Here is a 25087-nt window from a genome sequence, read left to right as displayed (position 1 = left end):
TGTCTGTTCATCTCAGTTTATCGACCATTTCGAGGCCCTGCCCACTAGATCATGGTCCAGCGACTTTAAATTAATAAGCAATGATGCTGTCCATTAGATTGTCTTTTTCTGAATTTTGTGCCAACAGGCGAGACAAAGCTCTGTTTCAACAGTTTATTGGTTTTGATATTCCCATTTTATGTATTTGCCTTCTTAAACTTTTGAAATTTTACACTTTAAAATTATTACTCTTGTACTTTTTGTGGGGCTTTGTTCATTTTGATGTGGCTAAAAAGAAAAAAATCATGCATTGTTCAAACTGGCAACTGCAAGATCTGTATTGTGGTAAGTTTTTCTTGTTTTCATATTGGGTCTTAATTTTGGAAAATAGCTGTTTTATGCCCCTGCTACATAATGTCGGGGGGGATATTAATTTACCCCTGTTCCTCTTTCTGGATATAGATACATGTTTTGTCTAGCTATCTTATCCTACACTTTTTGAGCTACAGCTTTGATATTTTGTAGGATGTTTCTACACATAATAGAGGTGTGCATGTCAACAGGATTTTGATTTTTTATACGACCGCAAAAAAATTTTGTGGTTGTATATTGGTATGACGTTGGCATCGTCGTCAACATCATCGTGCGAAGACACATTAGTTTTCGCACTCTAACTTTAGTTTAAGTGAATGGATCTCTATGAAATTTTACCATAAGGTTCAATACTACTAAAGGAAGGTGGGGATTGATTTTGGGGGTTATGGTACCCACAGTGAAGGAATTAGGGGCCAAAAAGGGGCAAAAAATAAGCATTTTTGTAACTTCCAGACATAACTTGTGTGTAAGTGTATGGATCTCTCTGACATTGTACCACAAGGTTCCATATCACAAAGGGAATGCTGGGATTGATTTTGGGGGTAATAGCCTCCAAATTTTAGGAATTAGGGGCAAAAAAGGGGCAAAAAACAAGCATTTTTCTAGTTTCATGACAAAACTTGTGTGTAAGTGTATGGATCTTTATGAAATTGTACTACAAGGTTCCATATCACAAAGAGAAAGCTGGAATTGAGTTTGGGGGTAATTGCCTCAAAAGTTTAGGAATAAGCGGCCAAAAAGGGGCCAAAAGTAAGCATTTTTCTAGTTTCCAGACAATAACTTGTGTTCAAATGTATGGATCTCTCTGAAATTGTATTGCAAGGTACCATACCACAAAGGGAAGGCTGGGATTGAGTTTGGGGGTGATGAATCATAAGGGGGTTCAAAAAATTTGGGGGGAGGGGATTTTTTTTTTCTTCCTTTTTTTTCTTTTTTTTTCTTTTAAAATTTTCCATTTTAAGTTGGTTATTTCTGATTTATATTTAAAAGCAAATAATAATGATTGGTAGGAAATACACACCAAACAGGATGTGTAAATTATTATATAATAAGTATTGTGCAATAGCAAGAAATTTTCAATTGCACAGTATTGCATAATAGCAAGAAATCTTCAATTGCACAGTATTGCACAATAGCAAGAAATCTTCAATTGCACAGTATTGCGCAATAGCAAGAAATTTCCAATAGCACAATATTGCGCAATAGCAAGAAATTGTCAATTGTACAGTATTGCGCAATAGCAAGAAATATTCAATTGCACAGTATTGTGCAAAAGAAGATACTTTGTATAAATTGCTTATTTCTTGACCAATTTCAATGGGGTTTTATTCTTGAATTCTTGGGGTTCTTTAATATGCTGAATCTAACAGTGTAATAAGTTTTTGGATTTTGGGCCCTGTTTTTAAATTGGTCCACATTGAGGTCCAAAGGGTCCAAAATTAAACTTTGTTTGATTTCATCAAAAATTGAATTATTGGGGTTCTTTGATATGCCGAATCTAACCGTGTATTTAGATTCTTAATTTTTGGTTCCGTTTTCAAATTGGTCTACATTAAGGTCCAAAGGGTCCAAAGGGTCCAAAATTAAACTTAGTTTGATTTTAACAAAAATTGAATTCTTAGGGTTCTTTGATATGCTGAATCTAAACATGTATTTAGATTTTTGATTATGGGCCCAGTTTTCAAGTTGGTCCAAATCAGGGTCCAAAATTAAACTTTGTTTGATTTCAACAAAAATTGAATATATGGGGTTCTTTGATATGCTGAATCTAACCATGTATTTTGATTTTTGATTTTTGGGCCCCGTTATCAACTTTGTCCACATTGAGGTCAAAAGGGTCCAAAATTAAACTTTGTTTGATTTCATCAAAAATTGAATTCTTGGGGTTCTTTGATATGCTGAATCTAACCATGTATTTAGATTTTGGATATTGGACCATAATAGGTGAATGTCCAATTTAAAATTTTTAAGTTCTTAGACCACATTCATTCTGTGTCAGAAACCTATGCTGTGTCAAATATTTAATCACAATCCAAATTCAGAGCTGTATCAAGCTTGAATGTTGTGTCCATACTTGCCCCAACTGTTCACGGTTTGACCTCTGCGGTCGTATCAAGCTGCGCCCTGCGGAGCATTTTATTTTCAAATGTTCTCAAAATACCAGGTATTTGGACTTGGTCATTTTTTGGTACTAGCTGCAAAAAGAGATCATGGTTTGTCCAGCTATCCCCTACAGTTTTTGAGCTACAGCTTTAATATTTTGTAGGTTTTTTGTACACATAATAGAGGTGTGCATGTCCACAGAATTTAGATTTTTTTCAAATATTCTCAAAATGCCAGGTGTTTGGATTTTTTTTGTACTAAAAGTCAGAAAGGGGGATGTTAGATATTCACAAATACCTGTAGTTAGACAAATACCTGTAGTTGGACTTCATTTCCTTCTCACTTGTTATATAATTGAAAACATGGGTTGTTCTACTACAGTTTAATGTCCCAAATGCAATAAATAAGATTTTTATACGACCCCAAAAAAATTGCGTTCGTATATTGCTATCACGTTGTCGTCTTCTGAATGACATTTGGTTTCCGGACAATAACTTTAGTATAAGTGAATGGAATTCTATGAAATTTAAACACAAGGTTTAATACCTCAAAAGGAAGGTTGGGATTGATTTTGGGGGTTTTGGTCCCAAATGTTTAGGAATAAGGGGCCAAAAAAAACTTTTTTCTAGTTTCCGGACAATAACTTGTGTAACAGTGTATGGATCTCTCTGAAATTGTACCACAAGTTTCCTTACCACAAAGGGAAGGTTAGGATTAAATTTGGGGGTTATGGCCCAAACCGTTCAGGAATTAGGGGAAAAAAGGGGGGAAAAACAAGGTTTTTCTGGTTAATGGACAATTACTTAAGTATTAGTCTATGGATCTCTATGAAATTGAACCACAAGGTTCCTTACCACAAACAAAGTTGGGTTTGACTTTGGGGGTTATAGCTCAAGCCCTTCAGGAATAAGGGGCAAAAAAGGGGGGAGGTTTTTCTGTTTTTTTGGACCAATACTTAAGTATTAGTCAATGGATCTCTATGAAATTGTACCACAAGGTTCATTACCACACACAGTGCGATGTGGTCAATTTTGGGGGTCATGGCTTTAATTGTTAAGAAACTAGAGGCCAAATAGGGGCCAAAAACAAGACTTTTCTATTACTGTTTAAGCTGGTTCTAACATAAATTATTTCCGATCTATATAAAGAAACAACAAATACTTATACGGCAGGAGATACAGACCAAACAGGGTGTGTAAATTTTTATATATAGTCTGTAAACTGATTTACCTAGTATTGCGCAACAGCAAGAAATCTTCAATTGAAAATAAATACAAATCTAGTAATACACGGTAAGAACCCTCAGCAATTCAAGACTTTAAATTAATCCTCATTGAAAATGGTTAAAAGTTGATATGCTGATTCTAACCATGTACTTAGATTTTGGATATTAGACCATAATTTGTAAATGTCCAATTTTCAAATTTTTCAGTTCCCACATTCATTTTGTGTCACAAACCTATGCTGTGTCAAATATTCAATCACAATCCAAATTCATAGCTGTTTTATGCTTCAATGATGTGTCCATACTTGCCCCAACTGTTCAGGGTTCGACCTCTGCGGTCATATCAAGCTGTGCCCAGCGGAGCATTTTATTTAGTATTTCAAATATTTAATCAATACTGGGAAGTTGAACTTGGTGACCACTGGAAATAGAAAGTTAAACTTGGTGATTACTAAAACTGGAAAGTTGAAACCTTTTGGCTTGACATTCAGTCCTGCAAGTGTAGACATTCAGAACAAAAATAAAAGATAGATCATCATACATAGTGTTAAATTTATAATTTCTTATGGTGAGGCGTGGGTATCATTTGTGTCTTACAGACAGCACAACAATTTCAAGTTGTACTTCAACATCACTGTTTGTCAAATCTAAAGTATGTGGAACTACATGTATACTCATACATATGGCAGAGCAGAGGGGCATTGTCTATATCTAGTTATTTATTATGGTTTTTATTTCAGGTGTCTCTTAATAAATTTATACGTCTAGCTGGAGACTTACTGCCACCTTCACTATATGTACCTTATATTAACATGTTGACAGGGTTAGCCAGCAACAGTCAGTCAGCACTGCATTGTTTTGAACTACTGAAAGCAAATGGTCTAGCATCAGGTATTAAAATAAAATGTAATGTGATAGATTTGTACATCTAACTCCCTCCGGAAAGGATAAATTTGGTTATTCTGTTTAGGTCCTTTTTTTATGCTTTGACCCCAATTTCACGTCCACTGAACATAGAACATGATAGTGTGAGTGGGGCATCCGTGTACTAAGGACACATTCTTGTTATTATATAGCTCCTAATGTTTCAGCTTATTTAAGTGTTATGCCATTTACTATCTCTGGGTTGATACCCCTGCCAGGTGACGTAAGTCCCTGAGGGTATCATCATCAGTGTTTCCTTACTGACAAGAGTTAAAACATGTACTTATTTATAAAATTCCCATTCATATCTTAAGAAACTATTTAGAATCTAAGGTTCCAACTCCTTCAGGCAAAGTAGATTACTATTATGTTTTGCTCCTTTTCAGTATAATTATGCATCCCTGGCTTTCAAATGTTTAGGTTGATAGTTCCTGATCAAGTTAAATCCAGAAAAGTGCTGCGGATGAACAAAACAAGTGTTTATTTCATTTATCTCTTACCATCACTTTGATTAATTTTAAATGAACCATTATTCAGTAGCTTTTAATGAAATTTAGATTTTTACAATTTATATATGTCTTGGCAGTTAAAAGATGTGCTTAATACACATGCAAAACTGTTTTTATGTATCCAATATTTCAAATTAGCAAAAACCAAAAAAAATCCTTCTTAATGATTTAGAAATAAGATTACATTAACGCTAAAGTAATTAACTTCTTCTGATTGACAACTAATTTTTAGACTAACATAGTTACCTTGAGACCAGGAAAGTATCTTATTTGGAATACTGATTCAGTTGAATATCCCAAAATCTAAGTGGATTTTTATGCCCCCGCCGTAGTGGAGGGGGTATTAAGTTTTACCCTTGTCCATCCGTACGTCCCAAAGTTGGTTTCCGTTCTCTAACTTTAGTTTGCCTCAACCAAATGCTATGAAACTTATACACAATGCTTATTACCACAAAACACAGATCAAGTTTGAATTTTGGTGGTGTCATTTTTACTGTTCTAGAGTTATGCCCCTTTGCAAATGGAAAAGTTGTTGAATTTTGTTTCCATTCTCTATATTTAGTTTGCCTCAACCAAATGTTATGAAACTTATACACAATGCTTTTTACCACAAAACACAGATCAAGTTTGAATTTTGGTGGCGTCACTTTTACCGTTCTAGGGTTATGCCCCTTAACAAATGGTCTTCCGTTCTGTAACTTTAGTTTGCCTCGACCAAATGTTTTGAAACTTATACACAATGCTTATTACCACAAAATACAGATCAAGTTTGAATTTAGGTGGCATCACTTTTACTGTTCTAGAGTTATGTCCCTTTACAAAATGAAAAAAATGCTGAATTTTTCGTTTCCATTCTCTAACTTAAGTTTGCCTCAAACAAATGTTATGAAACTTATACACAATACTTATTACTACAAAACTCAAATGAATAACAAATTTGGGTAGCGTCACTTTTACCGTTCTTCAGTTATGTCTCTTTATAACTTTATATGATATGCAAGCAAGGGCATCATCTGTGTCCCATGGACACATTCCCCATTTATTCCTACTTACTATGCTTCATAAGCATCACTATTCTTCTCTAGTCATATAGTGTGCAACATTATCTGTATTATCTAGGTTTCCACTGACTAGTCAGCATTGCCATATAGTAATCACTATGTCTGTCTGACCATTATTGAAGGCACTAAAAGTGTAGTTATGTCTCACCAAAAATTATATTAAAAAAGTTTCACTTCACAAACAATTAACATAAATCTTTTCAGCAGTTTCATTTCACACATGATTCTGGAAATATCTACTGTGGATTCATTTATTTTCGTGAGTACCAATTTTCGTGGATTAAGGAAAACTTGCACTTTCGTTGATATTTGATTGCGTGGTTTTCCAAAAGTCTGATATATTCATAAAGCAAATTTGTACTTCGTTGAATATTTCAATTCGAGGTTTCCCTGTACCTTCGAAATCCACGAAAATTTGTATCCAACGAATAATAATGAATCCACACTATAAAGTTTCTGCATTTCCATGGTTTTAAAACGCCTTTAAGTCATAATTATGACAAGAAGATTCTTGGCACTATAGATAAACATGTAATCTGGAAGGTTATAGGATATTATGTATTGCATTAAATGACACGACATTCATTTCATTTAAAATTAAAAACATTTGATAGATGTATGTTCATGTTATAGTGGTGAAAATAAAAAAGCATCCTTGTAAAAAAGCAGGGTCAATAATTTGGCTGTGCATGCTTTTGAAAAGTGTAATGGATTTGTGTTTATATCTACAATTTACAGGTGGTCCATCAAGTTCTGTATCCTGGAACCATATTTTTGTCTCCCTGAACCAATACTACTCAAGCTTGAGACGAGAGATGCCAACCTCCTCAGAGGTTTCCCAAAGAGCTCCCCATATCAGAGGCATTACCTTAAAGGAATTAGAGGGACTTATTTCAGTCTTGAAACTTGCAAATGTTATTGCAGAGAAGGTAAGTACAGTGATCATTACACAACTGATGTGTGTCTTATTCCTAAAAAGTGTACAGTCTTCATGAAAAACTATGGTAAACACATTGAGCACTACACAACTGAATTGTTTTGATGAACAATCTCCATGAAAAACTATGGAAAATACAGTGAACCTTACACAACTGATGCATTAATGTACAGTCTTCATGGAAAAAAAAAGTAAAATAACAAAAAATACTGAACTCCAAGGAAAATTCAAAACAGAAAGTCCTTTATCAAGTGGCAAAATCAAAAGCTCAAACACATCAAACGAATGGAAAACAACTGTCATATTCGTGACTTGGTACAGGCATTTGAAAAACTAAGTTTCAGGTAAAAACCTAAAAAACAGTGAATAAAACACAACTGATGTGTTAATGTACAGCCTTCATGAAAAGATATAGGTAAAAACAGTGAGCACTAAGCAACTGATGTGTTAATGTACTGTCTTCATGAAAAAATAATGGTAAAAACAGTGAGCACTAAACAACTGGTGTGTTAATGTACTGGCTTCATGAAAAAATATAGGTAAAAACAGTGAGCACTAAGCAACTGATGTGTTAATATACAGTTTTCCTGAAAAAATATAGGTAAAAACAGTGAGCCCTTAGCAACTGATGTGTTAATGTACTGTCTTCATGAAAAAATATAGGTAAAAATCATTGAGCACTACACAACTGATGTGTTAATGTACTGGCTTCATGAAAAAATAAGTTTTAGGATAAAAACATATTTTACTACACAACTGATGTGTGTTACTGTACAGTCTTCATGATAAATTAAGGTAAAAACTTTGAGCACTACATACCAGTCAACCTCTGAAAATGAAAATGCAGATAATGACCTGCATTTAAGAAGAAAATCTTAGGTACAAACTTTTTCTGCTGAATTTAAGTATTTAGGGGACATTTTTGTTTCGCCTGCGACTTTCGTCCCAGTATGGGAGACATAGGTATTACTATCCGGCGGTGTAAACTATTTGTATAAAGCTTTATATTTCAGAAGGTGGAAGACCTGGATGCTTCATAACTTGTATGTAGATACCTTATGTTACGAAGTTTCAGTCTGTCATATGCCCATTATCCTTGACCTCATTTTCATGGTTCAGTGACTGCTTGAAAAAAAATTACAGTTTTTTGTCATGTGAATTTCTCACTTATTATGAGTAATAGGATAACTATATTTGGTATATGGGTTCCTTGCAACGTCTACATGTCCGTCAGACAGGGTTAACCTGACCTTGACATCAATTCATGGATCAGTGATCAAGGTTAAAGTTACGTGATGAGGTCCGTTTCTCAGATACTACAAGCAGCAGGTCAACTATATGTGGTGTATGGAATGATTGTAAGGGGTACATGTCAAACTGGCAGGTTTCATCTGACCTTGATCTCATTTTCATGGTTCATTGGTCATTGTTAATTTTTTGTGTTTTGGTCTGTTTTTCAAGTACTGTAAACAATAGGTCAACTATATTTGGTGTACGGAATGATTGTAAGGTGTACATGTCTGTCTAGCTGGTGTCATCTGACCTTGACCTCATTTTAATGTTGCATTGGTCAATGTTAAGTTTTTGTGTTTTGGTCTGTTTTTCAAATACTAATAGCAATAGGTCAACTATAATTGGTGTATGGAATGATTGTAAGGTGTATATGTCTATCAAGCCAGTATCATCTGACCTTGACCTCATTTCTATGGTTCATTGGTTAACATAAAGTTTTTGTGTTTTGGTCTATTTTTCAATTACCATAAGCAATGGGTCAACTATATTTGGTGTATGGAATAATTGTAAGGTGTACATGTCTGTGTGACAGTTTTTATTTGACCTTGACCTCATTGTCATGGATCTTTAAAAATGTTTTATGTGATACTAGTAGTAAAACTTTTATTTTCAACATAAAATCAATGGTGAGTAAAACAGGCAAGACATTTCAGCGTGTGCACTCTTGTTTATATTTTAAATCTAAAAGTTTCCAATGGGTAAGTATTTACTGAAAATATTTAAAACTTTTATTTTTTCATTGCATTTATTAATCATTGAAATATTAATTTTTTAGAATATCAATTCAAGCCATACACCCTCTTATTGTTTCAATCACACTGCCTTAAGTCAACCCATAACCTTTTTGTTTCATGGTTAGTGAATGCTATATAGCCATATTTGTTATTTTAAATAAAAGTAGTTTATATTAGATAATATTATAAAGGGGGTGGTGAGGTGTGTTTAGAGACATTGATCACCAACCAGATTCTGATGCTGTTGGTTAGATAATGTGATTTAAAATTTAAGCATTTTAAAGGATGTGGAGATGAAAAAAATAATTTTCAAAATATTAATTTTTAGCTCACCTGGCCTGAAGGGCCAAGTGAGCTTTTCTCATCACTTGGTGTCGTCCGTCAGTCGTCTTCTGTCGTCGTTAACTTTTACAAAAATCTTCTCCTCTGAAACTACTGGGTCAAATTCAACCAAACTTGGCCACAATCATCATTGGGGTATCTTGTTTAAAAAATGTGTCTGATGACCCCGTCTGCCAACCAAGATGGCGGACATGGCTAAAAATAGAACATAGGGGTAAAATGCAAGTTTTGTCTATTATTTTGAAAACCTTTATAAATAGAGAAATCTGACAGGGCAAAAATGTTCAGAATGTTGAGCTCGACCAATTGTTCATATACGTCAAAACTGTCAGACGACTTCTTATAGGAGTTATTGTCCTTAAATGACAAATTTTACCATTTTTTTTTAACAGTTTTGCCTATTATTTTGAAAACTATAATAGATAGGGAGAAACTTTTAATTACAAAAATGATCAGCAAGACAAGATCTACAATTTAGATGATATGGAGGAAATCTTCTGATGATTCCTTATTGAAGTTATTGCCCTTTAATGACGATTTTTACCATTTTTTTGTGTTTTGCCTTATATGATAAAAAAATTATAATAGATAAATAGACACTTTAAATCACAAAAATGATCAGCAAGGCAAGATCTACTAACAAGTCAAAATTTGCCGATATAGTTAGTAGAATGTCACTCTTTATAGGAGTGAATGTCCTTAAATGAGGATTTTTTTTACCCTCTTTTGAGTTTTGAGCAAAAATTTATGAAGATAGAGAGAAACTAAACAGACTAAATGATCAGCAATACAAGATCAACAAAACAGAGATTTTTGTCATGAATTCTATTCTCATCTACAATGTTGGAGAGTGTCCTTTGTTGAATATGCACATAGACCAAGGTGAGTCTTTAGAGCCTTTAGTTTAATTGTCCTAAGAAAGTAAAAATAATTTAAGTAATATTTTCATATATCTTTGCATTCAATTTGCCTTAGATTAAATTTTTCACAAAGAATAATCAGTTTAAGGATTATACTGCAAAAAGTGTCAAAAAAAGGGGAGTAACTCAAATTTTTGTCAAGCATCTTTGAAATACACAAATTATTTATGACCTTAGGCTAAGGTAATTTGGTATTAATTAACAGTGTGTTTGACACCAAAGCTTCAAGTGAAGCCATGCACTTAATTTGCCAGTTAACACAGATAGTTGTACTTCCTGTCCAGGAAGAATTATGAATTTGCCAGTATTTCAAATCAAAATCACTTATGAAATCTATCATTTTGTTCTTAAAAAGTCTCAGAATACGGGTGAAATTTGGTCAAATGCTGAATTTACAGGTTATTTAATTACCGGGGCAACTAAAATAGAAAAATATTGGGTAAGCTCTTAAATTCACAGTTTTGTACTACAAAATCGGGGTCAGTTGACAGGTATAGCACTACACAACTGGTCTGAGGACACAGTTATTGTCCTTTGATTTTTGTTAGGGGACAAAATTACATTAAATAAAGATTTGGGGCATTAATTTTTGTCTCGCCTTGACGGAGTCGAAAAGCGAGACATATGTATGTTGTTTCTGGCATTGGCGGCGTCAACAATGTATTAAGTTTGTGATCAGGTCTAGTTTATGGTGAACCACTAGTGGTAGGTCAATGATATTTGGTATGCAGTTGTATTACTATTAGCATTGGCACATCTCTTTACCATGGAGATTATTTGGCCCTGCCCCCTCAGTCATGGTCTATTGACTTTGAAACTTTTACATAGTTTACAATTTAATGTTTGTTTAAAGGGTACGACTTATGAAAAGTCAATGGTATTTGGTATGCAGTTGTATTAGCATTGGCACATCTCATTTCCATGGAGATTGTTTAGCCCTGTACCTTCAGTCATGGTTCATTGACTTTGAATATTTGCAGAACTTATATGTTAAAGCGTTGCTATTTTAATTTCAACATTTGCATTATCAAAATAACAAATAGGCGAGACATATCTCTGTGTTAACAGTTTATTAGGTAAAGAAGTAATAATAATAATAATAAATTCTTTATTTGAAGAGGGTAAACACAGTTAGTTACAATAAACTAATCTTCCCTGAGGCCCTCACATACAAATTACAATACAATCAAAAACAGATATTTACACATAGTGAATTTACAGTCAAATGATTTTGTCCAGTTTAAAAAGGTCAAAAACTTGTATGTCTGAAGCTGTCAAACTGAATTACAGACCCCCTTAACGTCCATATTTTGAGTTAGAATTTTCTATAATTTGATATAATTTGTCCCAAAAGTAGTTAACCACACTAAAAATCTTTTTTGGATAGATCAGGTATGAATTTTTTAATTTCCATTTTTTGTCTTAAAGAAATGCACTATGAAATAACTGTGTTCTCTGCCCAACTGATATGTGTTACTGTACAATCTTCTTAAAAAATTCAGGTAAACACAGTAGAAATTACACAACTGATGTGTGTTATTGTACAGTTTTCATGTAAAATTAAGGTATAAACAGTGAGCACTACACAACTGATGTGTGTAACTGTACAATCTTTATGAAAAACTAAGATGAACACTGAGAATTACTCAACTGGTGTGTGTTTATGTACAGTTTTCATGAAGATAAAAATAGTGAGCACTACACACCTGATGTGTGTTAATATAGTTTTCATGAAAAACTAAGGTAAATACAGTGAGCACTACACAAAATATGAATCTATAACGTATTATCAACATCTTATATTTTATTTAGTGATTGAAAATCACAAGCTAATTAACTGTTGTTGCCAGGTTTACCTGGATCTTGATATTGATAAACAATTAACACAGAATTTCAGAGCACATGAAAAATACATGAATTGATAAAGTGATATTTATTTTAATTTTATTTTCACTCCCATTTGATTATTAATCTTTTCCATAACAGTAGTTAAATGATTTGGTGTATTTAATTTAATTTAATTTGTTCTTTAAAAATTGATGGTTAAGTAGAACATAAAAGAAGATATTTAATAAAACAGGTGGACCAAGAATTTTTTGTTTTTTTCTGATTTTTAAAGTGGGCTGAGTGTGTAACAAGTATGCAGAGCATAACAGATATTTTAGATAACAGGTTTGGCAAGTTTACAGTTTTACTTGTGGTACATGCTATTTTGCAAGTTGGGGTGCACATGAAAGTATTGAAAGTAACATACATATTTCTCATATTTTTAGTTGGAGAATTTGTAGTTGTTATGTTGATGTTATTATTTGTCCTATTATCAGTGGGGAGAGTTTGTAGATCATATTTCAGGGAGAATGAAGCTGCTACTTTTTAAGTTTGATACAAAACTTGTTTAGTTAGTATTTGTTTATTAGACATGTAAAAGACAGGTGAAAGATACATTTGCCATGGCTAAAAAAGAAAAATACTAACAGACAAACAACAGTACACAAAACACACATAGAAAACTTAACAACTGAGCAACACGTACCCTACCAAAAACTGGGGGTGATCTCAGGTGCTCCAGAAGGGTAAGCAGATCCTGCTCCACATGTGGCACCCGTCATGTTTTCTCTTGTTATGTGCTTTTTTTTTTTATTGTATTTGTTCATTTACAGAATGAGAATTGCAGAATAGCCTTTTGTGAAAACCAACAGTGGTCCTTGATTGTTTGCTTGTTTGGTCTTCTTACATGCAGTGTACCACCAGGTCTTAAAGCACAAATACTACTGACATTATCAGCTATAGCTAAAACACCAGATATTGCTGCTAATCTATGGCAGACCTTAGAAGTTTCTCAGGTATGTTTTCATAATATATGGTATGTTTTAGTTGACTTTTTATAAACCCTGATTGTTGCAATAATACGGTTGAAACAACACCGTTGATACAAGGGTCATGGTTTGGAATTTTACACCTAATAATGTTGCCCTAGCACACAGGTAATACACATATATAACACATTAGCACAACTACCTATTATGCTTGAACAGCATTTAGTTGTCTGGTCAGCTGTCTTGGACAGCATTTAGATTTCCTTGCCATAATATGCCGATTTTAACTCGTTCAACAATAGCAGTGAATAGGTCTGCTTCTTCCTCTGCTAAAATTGTCAATGTGGAGTCTACATTCAACCCTATTTCTACCTCTAAACTATGACCACTGAAGCCCTATGTACTGTAATGCCCTGTCTTTAATTGTCTTGTAAGCATTATGAAACTTAGTTGATGAATCGATCCTGAAAATAACCAATAGAAACCAATTTTTTTTCTATCAAATGTAGTTTGTGACAGGGCTTCCAAAATTATTTTTAGCCAGCCGGACATTTTATATATCATCCCGATTTTAATCCCTTAAGACTAAATAAATAAAAGGCAATTATGGTAATCAGTTGCCGAGTTGGCCATCCCAATGATTGACATTTAAAAAAAAACGATATTAAACTTTCTTTGATTCAAATTCGAAGTTCTGACGTAAACTATTTAATTGGCAGTGCATCATTCGAAGTGTGCAACATCAGCGTACTTATATCTGCTTAGACTCTTTATTTGTGCAAAATAACGTTGTCAAAAACTTTACTTTCGTTTTTTAAATCTAAACCGGATGTTAACTTGACAATGGTAAAGCATGGACCATCGACGGATACGTAAATTCCGTGTACGTTTGCAAAGCATGAATGAGTGTAAGTAGCTCATTCTACGTTATTTCTTCAAGAAAATATTCGAAATAAACGTGAGATAAAGGTATCAATGACAATTTAAGCATTTTTTGAAGAAATTAGGATGCATAATTAAAATTCACACCTGCGCACATGCGCACACGTGTACTAGTTCAAACAGAGACATGTCTCTGGTTCAAACAACGTGGTTATGACGATTTTTCATTTTCACCTTTTTAAATTTTTTATCAAATCATATTTGTAAACGTATTTCTTATAATTTAAATCTTTTTAACTAAATTAATTAGATGCAAACCGCTGAAATGTAAGAAAATAACTTTGAATAGACCGATCAATGTCTGGTTCAAAATAGTTTACCTGTCACCTGAACAGGTAAATTTCAGCTGTTCGACAACTAATTAGCCTTGATTAAAATGAGAAGGTATTAAAGTAGGGGTTGTTTTGATAGTACTTAATGATCATGTCACTTTTATGACCGGAAATGTGTGGCTGTTAAAGGCAAAAGGTTGGGTCAAAAAGATCGTGAATTATGTTAAAATGACCGTCTCTTAAGACTTAAGCCTTGAAAACTAAAAAGTAGATGTCCGTTTCATGCTTTGCCAAGCCGGACTTTTACCGGACATTATATAAATGTCCGGAATATATGACCGTTTTGGAAGCCTTGGTTTGTGATCTATTAATTTATCTAATAAATTAGACTTCTTACAGCAGAATGACTTGAGTGTGTAGGTAAAGGTAGAATCTTTGGTTAGCTTACTTGCTAGCTCAACCATGAAATGATTATCACTTTACAAGTGGGAGGAGCAAAGCCCCATTTAATCATCCAATGAAATCATTCATATCAATGACCTGTTTATTAAGTCTCCCAAACGAAGTTTGGGAAGACTTATTGTTTTTGCTCAGTTATTATTATTATTATTCTTCTTCTTCTTCTTCCGCCGCTTTTAAATTTGAACTTGTCCGCACCCGTTCTCCAAAACCACTTGTCAGATTAACTAAGGGTTTCACAATATCTTAGATTAACATGTCTAGTGGTGCAATCAGGGTTTTGTTTGTGCAATGGGGTTTATAAAGGGGTACTTTGAGGGGCAAAAAGAAAAGAGGGTTTTACTATAGAACCCTATGGGATTTTATTTTAAATTTTTTTCAAATGAGTATAAATTGAAAACCGTTTGTGATAGACACAATCTTTTTAATTGAAAATGTTCTAAATGATAAAGCCCATTTAATGAAATACAGGGTTAGTCCCCAGGGGTCATCCCCACCCCCTGCCATTTAAAAAAGTTCTAATACCTTTTAAGTGGTCAAGATCCCCACCCCTAAACCATATATATTCTTGTTTGTCATGATAAAGCACATTAAATGTAATACAGGGTTAGTCCCCAGGGGTCACCCCCACCCCATGCCATTTAAGAAAGTTCTAATATCTTGTAAGTGGTCAAGATCCCCACCCCTAAACCATATAATTTCTGGTTTGTCATGCTAAGATGGTTTGATTGATATACAGGGTTAGTCCCCAGGGGTCATCCCGACCCCCTGCCATTTGAGAAAGTTCTAATATCTTGTAAATGGTCGAGATCCCCACCCCTTAACCATATATATTCTGGTTTGTCATGATAAAACACATCAAATGTAATACAGGGGTAGTCCCCAGGGGTCACCTCCACCCCATGTCATTTAAGAAAGTTCTAATATCTTGTAAGTGGTCAAGATCCCCACCCCTAAACCATAGTTATTCTGGTTTGTCATGCAAAGATGGTTTGAATGATATACAGGGTTAGTCCCCAGGGGTCATCCCGACCCCCTGCCATTTGAGAAAGTTCTAATATCTTGTAAAAGGTTGAGATCCCAACCCCTAAACCATATATATTCTGGTTTGTCATGATAAAGCACATCAAATGAAATACAGGGTTAGTCCCCAGGGGTCACCCCCACCCCATGTCATTTAAGAAAGTTCTAATATCTTGTAAGTGGTCAAGATCCCCACCCCTAAACCATATATATTCTGGTTTGTCATGCAAAGATGGTTTGAATGATATACAGGGTTAGTCCCCAGGGGTCATCCCGACCCCCTGCCATTTGAGAAAGTTCTAATATCTTGTAAATGGTCGAGATCCCCACCCCTAAACCATATATATTCTGGTTTGTCATGATAAAGCACATCAAGTGAAATACAGGGTTAGTCCCCAGGGGTCACCCCCACCCCATGTCATTTAAGAAAGTTCTAATATCTTGTAAGTGGTCAAGATCCCCACCCCTAAACCATATAAATTCTGGTTTGTCATGCTAAGATGGTTTGAATGATATACAAGATTAGTCCCCAGGGGTCATCCCGACCCCCTGCCATTTGAGAAAGTTCTAATATCTTGTAAATGGTTGAGATCCCCACCCCTAAACCATATATATTCTGGTTTGTCATGCCAAGATGATTTGAATGATATACAGGGTTAGTCTCCAGGCATCACTAATGCATATAACTTTACTGGACCAAACCAATTTTCACTGGACTTTGCCCAATGTCAGGCGACCCTGGGAATTACGAATTATGGGAGCTTCGTTTTGGAGACTTCGTAACAGCATCCTGTTACAATCATTTCTTGTTATTTATATGTATGTTTCATACAATGGTTTACCTAGACTACTTTGCAAATGAAATTTCATTCTAATAATCTTTCATCAGATTAAAAAATCTTTTTATTACAAAAAAATAGAAGGGAAGTAAAAGGTCTTTTAAAATATTTACGCCGTGAATAGGCAATTTAGTTAATTAGTGTCTTTTGATGTATTCTCCACGCATGAAACATTGTTTTGCTCTATGTGTTATTCCTTCATATATATGCATATTTTTTTTAACTAAAATCTTTAATATTCACATAGAAAAGAAACAGAATCTTACTACTTAATACCATGCACAGTTGTGGACCTTTTATTTAGTTAAAAATGTACAGAAAAAATTAAACCTCAAACAACTGCAGTTTGAAATTGAAAATATCGCAGAGTTTATGAACATCCACTTGGTCCGTCAACATTACCTTACTTATTAGTTTTAGATAAATAAGGTAGACATGAAGAACACTTTTTAGTCCCCTACCGACGAAGTCGAAGGGGACTTTAGGTTTGCACTCCGTCCATCTGTCTGTCTATCTGTCCATCCATCTGTCAGTCCGGCAAATCAGTTTTCCAGACTTTTTTTCTTCGTGCTTGAAGATATTGATTTGATATTTGGTTTGTTGTTTTATCATGAAAAGTTACAGGTCAAGTTCAATTTTCACGGTTTTAGCTTTTCTCTTTGTTCAGTTAAAGCCCTTTCCCTAGAATTAAATTTTTGATAAAATACTTATTAATTAGTAGATTTCTGTTCAAAGGGAAATAACTCATTTAAAAAAAAAAAAGAAGTTTGTTTGTCATTCTTGAAGGTATTGATTTGATAATTAGTATATAGTTTTATCATGACAAGTTACAGATCAAGTTGGAATTTTGTTTCGGTCTGATGATTTAGTACAGAGTTATGGTTTTTGGACATAGAAAATTCACTTAAATAATCAGTTTTCAACAGTTTTTTTCGTCATGCTTGAAGATTTTGACTTGATATTTTTATGTAGTTTACACCATGACAAGTTATAGATCAAGTTAGAATTTCGTTCCATTACAATGAATTTTTAACCAGTAGGGGACTATGTATTCATACATGTGATGGACTGTGAAACTCAGATCAGGAAATTGGGATATTTTGGTCAGGAGGTTTTTAATCGACATAAATTTTGTCGTAAATGTAACCGTGTGCTGTAAAAATTGTCTTTTAAAGTGTGTTTTCTTCAACTTTCCATCCAATGTATTATATTTATAGTACCCTTGTACTTGTAAAGTTTCTCTATCTTTATATTCTACATGTTCAATCTAACATTCTTTTTTTTTAGTATGTTCTTTAAATTTAATACTTCATATCTTTTATATCATTATTCTATAGAACAATCATTGCAATCAGAACATTTCTTTAACTATCTGCAATTGCAATTACTTTTTATTTGAATATTCAGAAACTGGAATACTAACTAGATACAAGGGTCATAGTTACTATATAAATTTCAATTTAAGCCTTGAAAGGAAGTATAGAACCCTCAAATAATTTTCAAATTATTATTTTTTTATTTGTCCTAAGACATTTAAAATCATTTAATTACCATTTTTTTATGATTATTTGTTCAATTTATATTTTATTTATATTCTTATAAAAATTTTCATTATTTAAAGGAAAGTAACTTAAAACAGGATAAATCAAGGGAAGTAACCCAATAAATACACAAAATTTTTATTACACAATGGCAGTTAGCCTGAGGTAAAAATCATTGATTACCAGTATGTTTGACACCCAAGCTGACAAGTGAAGCCATATAATTGTGCATGTTAATTGATTTACAGGTAAAATATAACTTCAGGTATTGTCAGTTACACCAGATGTCTGAGATGATATGTTGGGCAGAAATTTTTCATTCATGAAAAATTTCATACACAGGATTTTTTTCTCTTCAACGGGAGGTCGGGAGGAGACCCCTGAAAACGGGATTATTGTACTCCCGTCGGGAGGTTCACATGTATGTGTATTGCCATGCAATACTCACAGAATGCTTGTTATATCTCTAATTAATTTAATCTTAATCTGACCTAGATTGAATGATCAGGTCATATGTACTTTTGGACACCTTCCAATCTATTTTACCTGTCCGAGTGTATTGTAAACATATCTGTGAAAATTAAACAAATAATGTCAAGCGATTCAGCAGCAGAAATGAATACATAAGTGGGATGGAAGGAAAAATGAACGTTGGACGGAGTGGACTTAAACAATGAAAGCTTAACTGATTATAATCGTTCTTTTCTCAAGTCTCACTCTTTTTACAGTGGTTGACCGTGAGGGAATTCCGGTGTTATGTTGCCGCAGACATTTCTACCCACGTGACTTGTGTTTTTGACTGATAACCGAATGTATTATCTAGTGCAAAATAACATTCCTTATGGCTTGTTATATATTAATTTCATCAATAAATATTCATGAAAATAATTTTTAAAAACATAGATAAATGATATGAAAATGTTTTGACGTGAGAAATATATATATCAATAACAAATCACGAATGCCGAAAAATTGTGTTAACGCATGCGGAAGATTATCCCAAGAACGTTTTGTAACAAACGCGGGAAAATATGAATGCCTACTCAAATCCAATCTATTAGATAAACAAATTATTACAGAAGAGTGTCCACCATGCACTTGCACCTCACTGTCATTAGAATAGTAGAATAGAATGATATACAAATGGATGAAAATTATATATAACTGTTATATGAATATTAATATAATATATAACAACAAACCAGAGTACTGATAACAAATGATTATATCACTACAATATAATAGTTATAATGGTGAGGTTGAAATCCTTGTCATTTATTCATCATCCACACAGGAACTTGTCTCAGAAAAAAATATATCTATGTTCCTTAACCCTTTCAACGCTATACACGGCATATGCCTCGATGACGTACGCCATCTGCCACTGATGTTTGCGGCAGATGCCGCGATGACGATGGATTTTTCATCCAGACTCATAAACCATTCGGTTTTCATTCGGCTCCTTTCTAATTTTTCCTGGTATGAATCGAGGATATACAAGGTCCAGTTTGCGCTTGAAATCGCGGGAATTTTAATGGTAAAATCATGCAGCGGAATGAAAATAGAAGGAAAATAAAAACAAATATTTTGACATATGCAAATGGCGGAAATTGAAAAGGACGCTTTAAATATGGAATTATTTCAGCATTTCTATAGCGAAACTGACAACGAGGAATAGTTAAAAGGTTCACCTTTATCTCAATGTGTTGATTACATTCAATTCGTGTCGGAAATATGATTTGATCGATCTTTACGAGACATAGAAAAAGGGGGAAAACGGAGGTTGACTGAAAATTTTGAGGACGGAGCTACTTATTTGCACCACGTTTACGTTATACGTTAAAACCATACGGATTCGAGCAACTGGTGTCTTCTTTATTATATGGCAGATAGAACAACAAAATAAATGAAGATTAAAAGTTGTTTTTATTCAAAATTCAACACAAATACAATAATTCACACTTTTTACCTGTTAATTACCTGAAAATGCAGGTAGCCTGATGAAAATTTTACTAAAATAATTACATAACATTACAGTTCATGCTCTCCTGAGCATTTTTCATGCACTAACTTTGTCTGTATCTCTAATAATAAAAAAGATACAGCAGTCTGAAAAGGAATATACTGTTCTAATGAATGAACCCAAAACAAATGCAGTGGCAGCAGCCATTTTTCTATTTTTTTGTGTAGCGTTGAAAGGGTTAACTTACTTTCAGGTATAGAGATGTGATTTTTTTTCTGAGACAAGTACTTGTGACCATCCACCATCCTTTATCATTATAATAATTCGATCACATGTGTTGTACTTAAAATGCATGAAATGTTTGCAACTGAACATAAAGTAAACAATCAATGCATTAATTCTTTATTCACAGAGATAGAACGGAAGCATTTAGAATGAGATTTCAAAGTATTAATCAGTTTTAGCTTGATTTATGCTTGAATTCTTTCCATAGTTCATAATTTCAGTTCAGTATTTTTTTTTGTTGTAATTCCAAACGCTTTCAAGGTTCATTGTAACCACTTTATATCAATCAAAACAATACAGTAAAAAAAACATGAGCATGATGAGGGTAAAACACAAAGATTTCACCCGACTAAATTAATTTTTACACATTCTGTAGCACTTCCCCGAAAATACACATCAAAAGCATAGATATATATATTTAATAAAGATATGACAGTTTGTTTTTTTAAATCGATTGTATCATTGAACAGTACACACACACACATATATATATAATCCAGTTATGAATGAACAGAGGTAATTGATTGAAATAAATTGGCAAATCAAACACACCTACAACGTGTTTGTGAATTAGCTTATAATCATGGTTCAGCTAGTAAGGAAGCTAGCCAAAGATTCTACCTTTACCTACACACTCAAGTCATTCTGCTGTAACATTAAATGTTGCTCATATTTTTTGTCCTGTACCAACAAAGTCAGTTTTCCACACTTTTTTCTTTGTGCTTAAAGATATTGATTTGATATTTGGTATATAGTTTTATCATGACCAGTTACAGATCAAATTTGAAAACTTTTTCTGGTTTGATGATTTTGTGCAGAGTTATGGTTCTTAGACTTAAAAAAATCATGTAAATAATCTGTTTTCCACACTTTTTTTCGTCAAGCTTCAAGATATTGATTTGATATTTGTTTATATAGTTTAACCATGACAAGTTATAGAACAAGTTCAAATTTTGTTCTGTTCAGATGACTTTTCTGTCGATCTGTCTATTAATCTTGTACAACATTGCTAGTAAAACTTATGATAGTTAAACCTTATCCAATTCATGTCTGGCTCATATCTTTTGTACTGTAAAACTTAAGTTAACCAAACTTAGTATGAAGTTGCATCATAGGCGTGGAGTGTGCCATATATCAAAGTCAGGTCACTCTGATCTTTGACCTCTATGATAGTTAAACCTTGTCTGATTTGGATCCTGCTTATTACTTTTGTACCATAGAACTTAGGTTGACCAAACTTGGTATGCTGATACATCATGGGCTTGGAGTGTGTCATATATCAAAGTCAAGTCACTCTGACCTTGAATTTGACCTTTGACACCTATGATAGTGAAACATTGTCTAATTTGTGTTTGGTGCATAACTTTTGTACTGTATTTAGATTGACAAAACTTTGTATGCAGAAGCATCATACTGACCTTGACCTTCAATTTCTGAATTTACAGTATAGGAACCTCAGACTTTGTTGTCATTATAATTCTTTCAGATTGACCTATCAGTATACATGTGTCAATTTTACACAGATGCAATGATTTTATAAAATGAATAGCTGAAAATCTCTTAACTCATTGCTTCAATACTGAATTTCACAGTAGCAATTAAAATTCATGTACAGGGAGTGTTAGTCTTGCTATGCTAGTTTTTGTCTCGCCTTGAAAGATACTAAAAGCGAGACATGGGGTATGCTGTTTCCGGCAACTATGTATTAGTTTGTGATTAGGTCTAGTTTATGGTGAACCACAAGTGGTAGGTCAATCATATTTGGTATGCAGTTGTATTAGCATTGGCACATCTCATTTCCATGGAGATTGTTTAGCCCTGTACCTTCAGTCATGGTTCTTTGACTTTGAATATTTGCATAACTTACATGTTAAAGTTTTGCTATTTTAATTTCAACATTTGCATAATCAAAATTACAAAAAGGCGAGACATATCTCTGTGATAACAGTTTATTTATGTTAATATAAAATAAGGAAATGTGGAGTGATTGCCAATGAGACAACAATCCACCAGAAACCAAATTACATAGATTTTGTCAGACTGCTTCTACCTGTTTGCTGATATTTTTGAACTTTTCAATATGTTGAATGAACTTCAAAAAAATTTATAGCACATTTCTCAAGTACTACTGACAACAAAGACTTGTCAGCAGCTTGGTAGTGACGAAATATTATTTAACAGTGCTTTTCACATTTTTCACACCCCTACTTCCTGTTATTAAAGGTAGCTGGGGTGTTTAAATGTTCGACGATAGATTTTTCTTAAACTTTTGAGAAAATCTTCATAGTCAAAGTACTATCAAATTTCAATATAAAAACTGGAGGTCACAGACCTTTTTAGCACACCTGGACCAAATTTAACCAATCTTGGCCACAATCATCATTAGGGTATCTAGTTTAAAAAATATGTTCGATGACCCCGCCTGCCAACCAAGATGGCCAACATGGCTAAAAATAGAACATAGGCGTAAAATGCAAGTTTTGTCTATATTTTGAAAACCGTTATAGAGAAAATCTGACAGAGGCAAAAATGTTCAGAATGTTGAGCTCTACCAATTGTTCATAAACGTCAAAACTGTCAGGCAACTTCTTATAGGAGTTATTGCCCTTAAATGACAAATTTTACCATTTTTTTCTTCATTTTTGCCCTTAATCTTGAAAACTATAATAGATACAGAGAAACTTTAAGTTGAAAAATGATCAAAAATACAAGATCAACAAAAAAGAAATAATTGTCATGAATTCTATTCTTGTCTAGTATATTGGAGATAGTCCATTGTGTTGATTATGCGCATATACCAAGGTGAGCGACCAGGCATGGGGTAATCATAATTAGTAATGGTAATCAGCTGTAATAGATTGCATTTTGCAATGTAATCCCGTGTAATCAGTAATCATGCAATTTCTGATTACAAGTTATCGTAATGTAATCGATTTCAGTGTGAAAAACAGGTGTAATCATGATTATTTTTAGATTGCTTTAAGATTACATTCATATGATTACTTGCTGATTACAAACTTTGTATATGAAAATATTTTTTGATAGACAATATAAAAATAAGAAGATGTGAAGCATGAATGAAAAATTATCAAACTAGTATTTACTATGATGGATCATTGTTCAGTGTGATTAATCTTATCATCTATATAACAAGTTTAGTATAACCAAGTTGGGCATGTAGAGTGAAAATGTGTGATTTATTTTGCAAACAGTTTACTAAAGTAATTTACCTTTCCAAATGTTTCATTGTGAGATTGAGTTCTTGTGATACAAGAATATGCTTTGAAAGTATTTTGTGTTCCTTGATGAAACACTTCCGATATTAACTCTAATTTAACATGTTTAAGGTAGCAGAATACAAAGATTTTTTCACCCCCAATCAGACGACTTTAAACTGATGTAATTTCTTTCATCCAGCTTTAAATTTTATAAATGAGGTACCAAAAGAAAGAAGAAAGATTAATCTTTCAAATGGCGATTATTTCATTATGACATGATTATTACATAATTAATTATTATGTAATTAGTTGCTATATTGTGATGTCCACACTTGAATGAAATTAGCTTCTTTGTTATTCATACCATCCCAAAATATTTTATAGATTCTTGTGCAACACAGTTTGACCTCCAAAAGGGTGTCTCAGATTTTTCTTATTGCATTTCATTCTCTCATAAACCTTCAATGTAGTTTGTAACCTCAATTCATAAGAGATCACTAAATTAAATTGGGTATAAAATTTGTTCTATTGATGTTTTTGGAAATCTGAGACACTCTTTTGAAGATAACTGGTCAAGGAACAACATGTGTGAAAATCAGGCATATAGGGGCACCCATCTAGGAGCTAATTTCATTTAAAACTACATTTTCATGACAACAAGAGTGCACACGCTGAAATGTCTCGCCTTCTTTACTAACCATTGATATTATGTTGATAGTCCTAAATGAAAGCTTTACTACAACTATTACATAAACTTAACATGATCCAAGAAAATGAAGTCAAGGTCATATAAACCAAACGAGAAATACATGTACACCTTACAATCATTCAATACACTAAATATAGTTGACCTATTGCTTATAGTTTCTAAGAAACAGACTTAACCAAGAAAACTAAACATTGACCAATGAATCGTGAAAATGAGGTCAAGGTCAGATGAACCATGCCAGGCAGACATGAACAGCTTACAATCCTTCCATACAACAAATATAGCTGACCTATTGCTTATAGTTTAAGAAAAACAGACTGAAACACATAACCTTAACACTGAGCAATGAACCGTGAAAATGAGGTCAAGGTCAAATAAAACCTGCAAGACTGACATGTACATCATAGAATATTTCCATACACCAAATATAGTTGTCTTATTGCATATAGTATAAGAAAAAAGACCAAAACTCAAAAACTGAACTTTGACCACTGAACCATGAAAATGAGGTCAAAGTCAGATGACACCTGCCAGTTGGACATGTACACCTTACAATCATTCCATACACCAAATATAGAAGCCCTATTGCATAAAGTATAAGAAAAATGGACCAAAACA

General features: G+C 33.4%; 1 protein-coding gene across 2 annotated transcripts in view; it reads left to right on the top strand.

The window, feature by feature from the left end:
• LOC127724640 (nuclear pore complex protein Nup205-like) overlaps positions 1-25087 on the top strand; it is a 263442-nt gene that overhangs the window by 59199 nt on the left and 179156 nt on the right. For both annotated transcript variants that reach the window (XM_052231664.1, XM_052231663.1), the window contains exons 12-14: positions 4423-4573; positions 6915-7105; positions 13063-13245. In XM_052231664.1, coding sequence (XP_052087624.1) covers positions 4423-4573; positions 6915-7105; positions 13063-13245 — 525 coding nt within the window. The remainder of the gene's footprint in view (positions 1-4422; positions 4574-6914; positions 7106-13062; positions 13246-25087) is intronic.

This window comes from Mytilus californianus, unplaced genomic scaffold, assembly GCF_021869535.1.
Source record: "Mytilus californianus isolate M0D057914Y unplaced genomic scaffold, xbMytCali1.0.p SCAF_14, whole genome shotgun sequence".
Lineage (NCBI taxonomy): Eukaryota > Metazoa > Mollusca > Bivalvia > Mytilida > Mytilidae > Mytilus > Mytilus californianus.
Note: the sequence above shows the minus strand (reverse complement) of the source record. Positions and strands in the feature narration are given on the sequence as shown.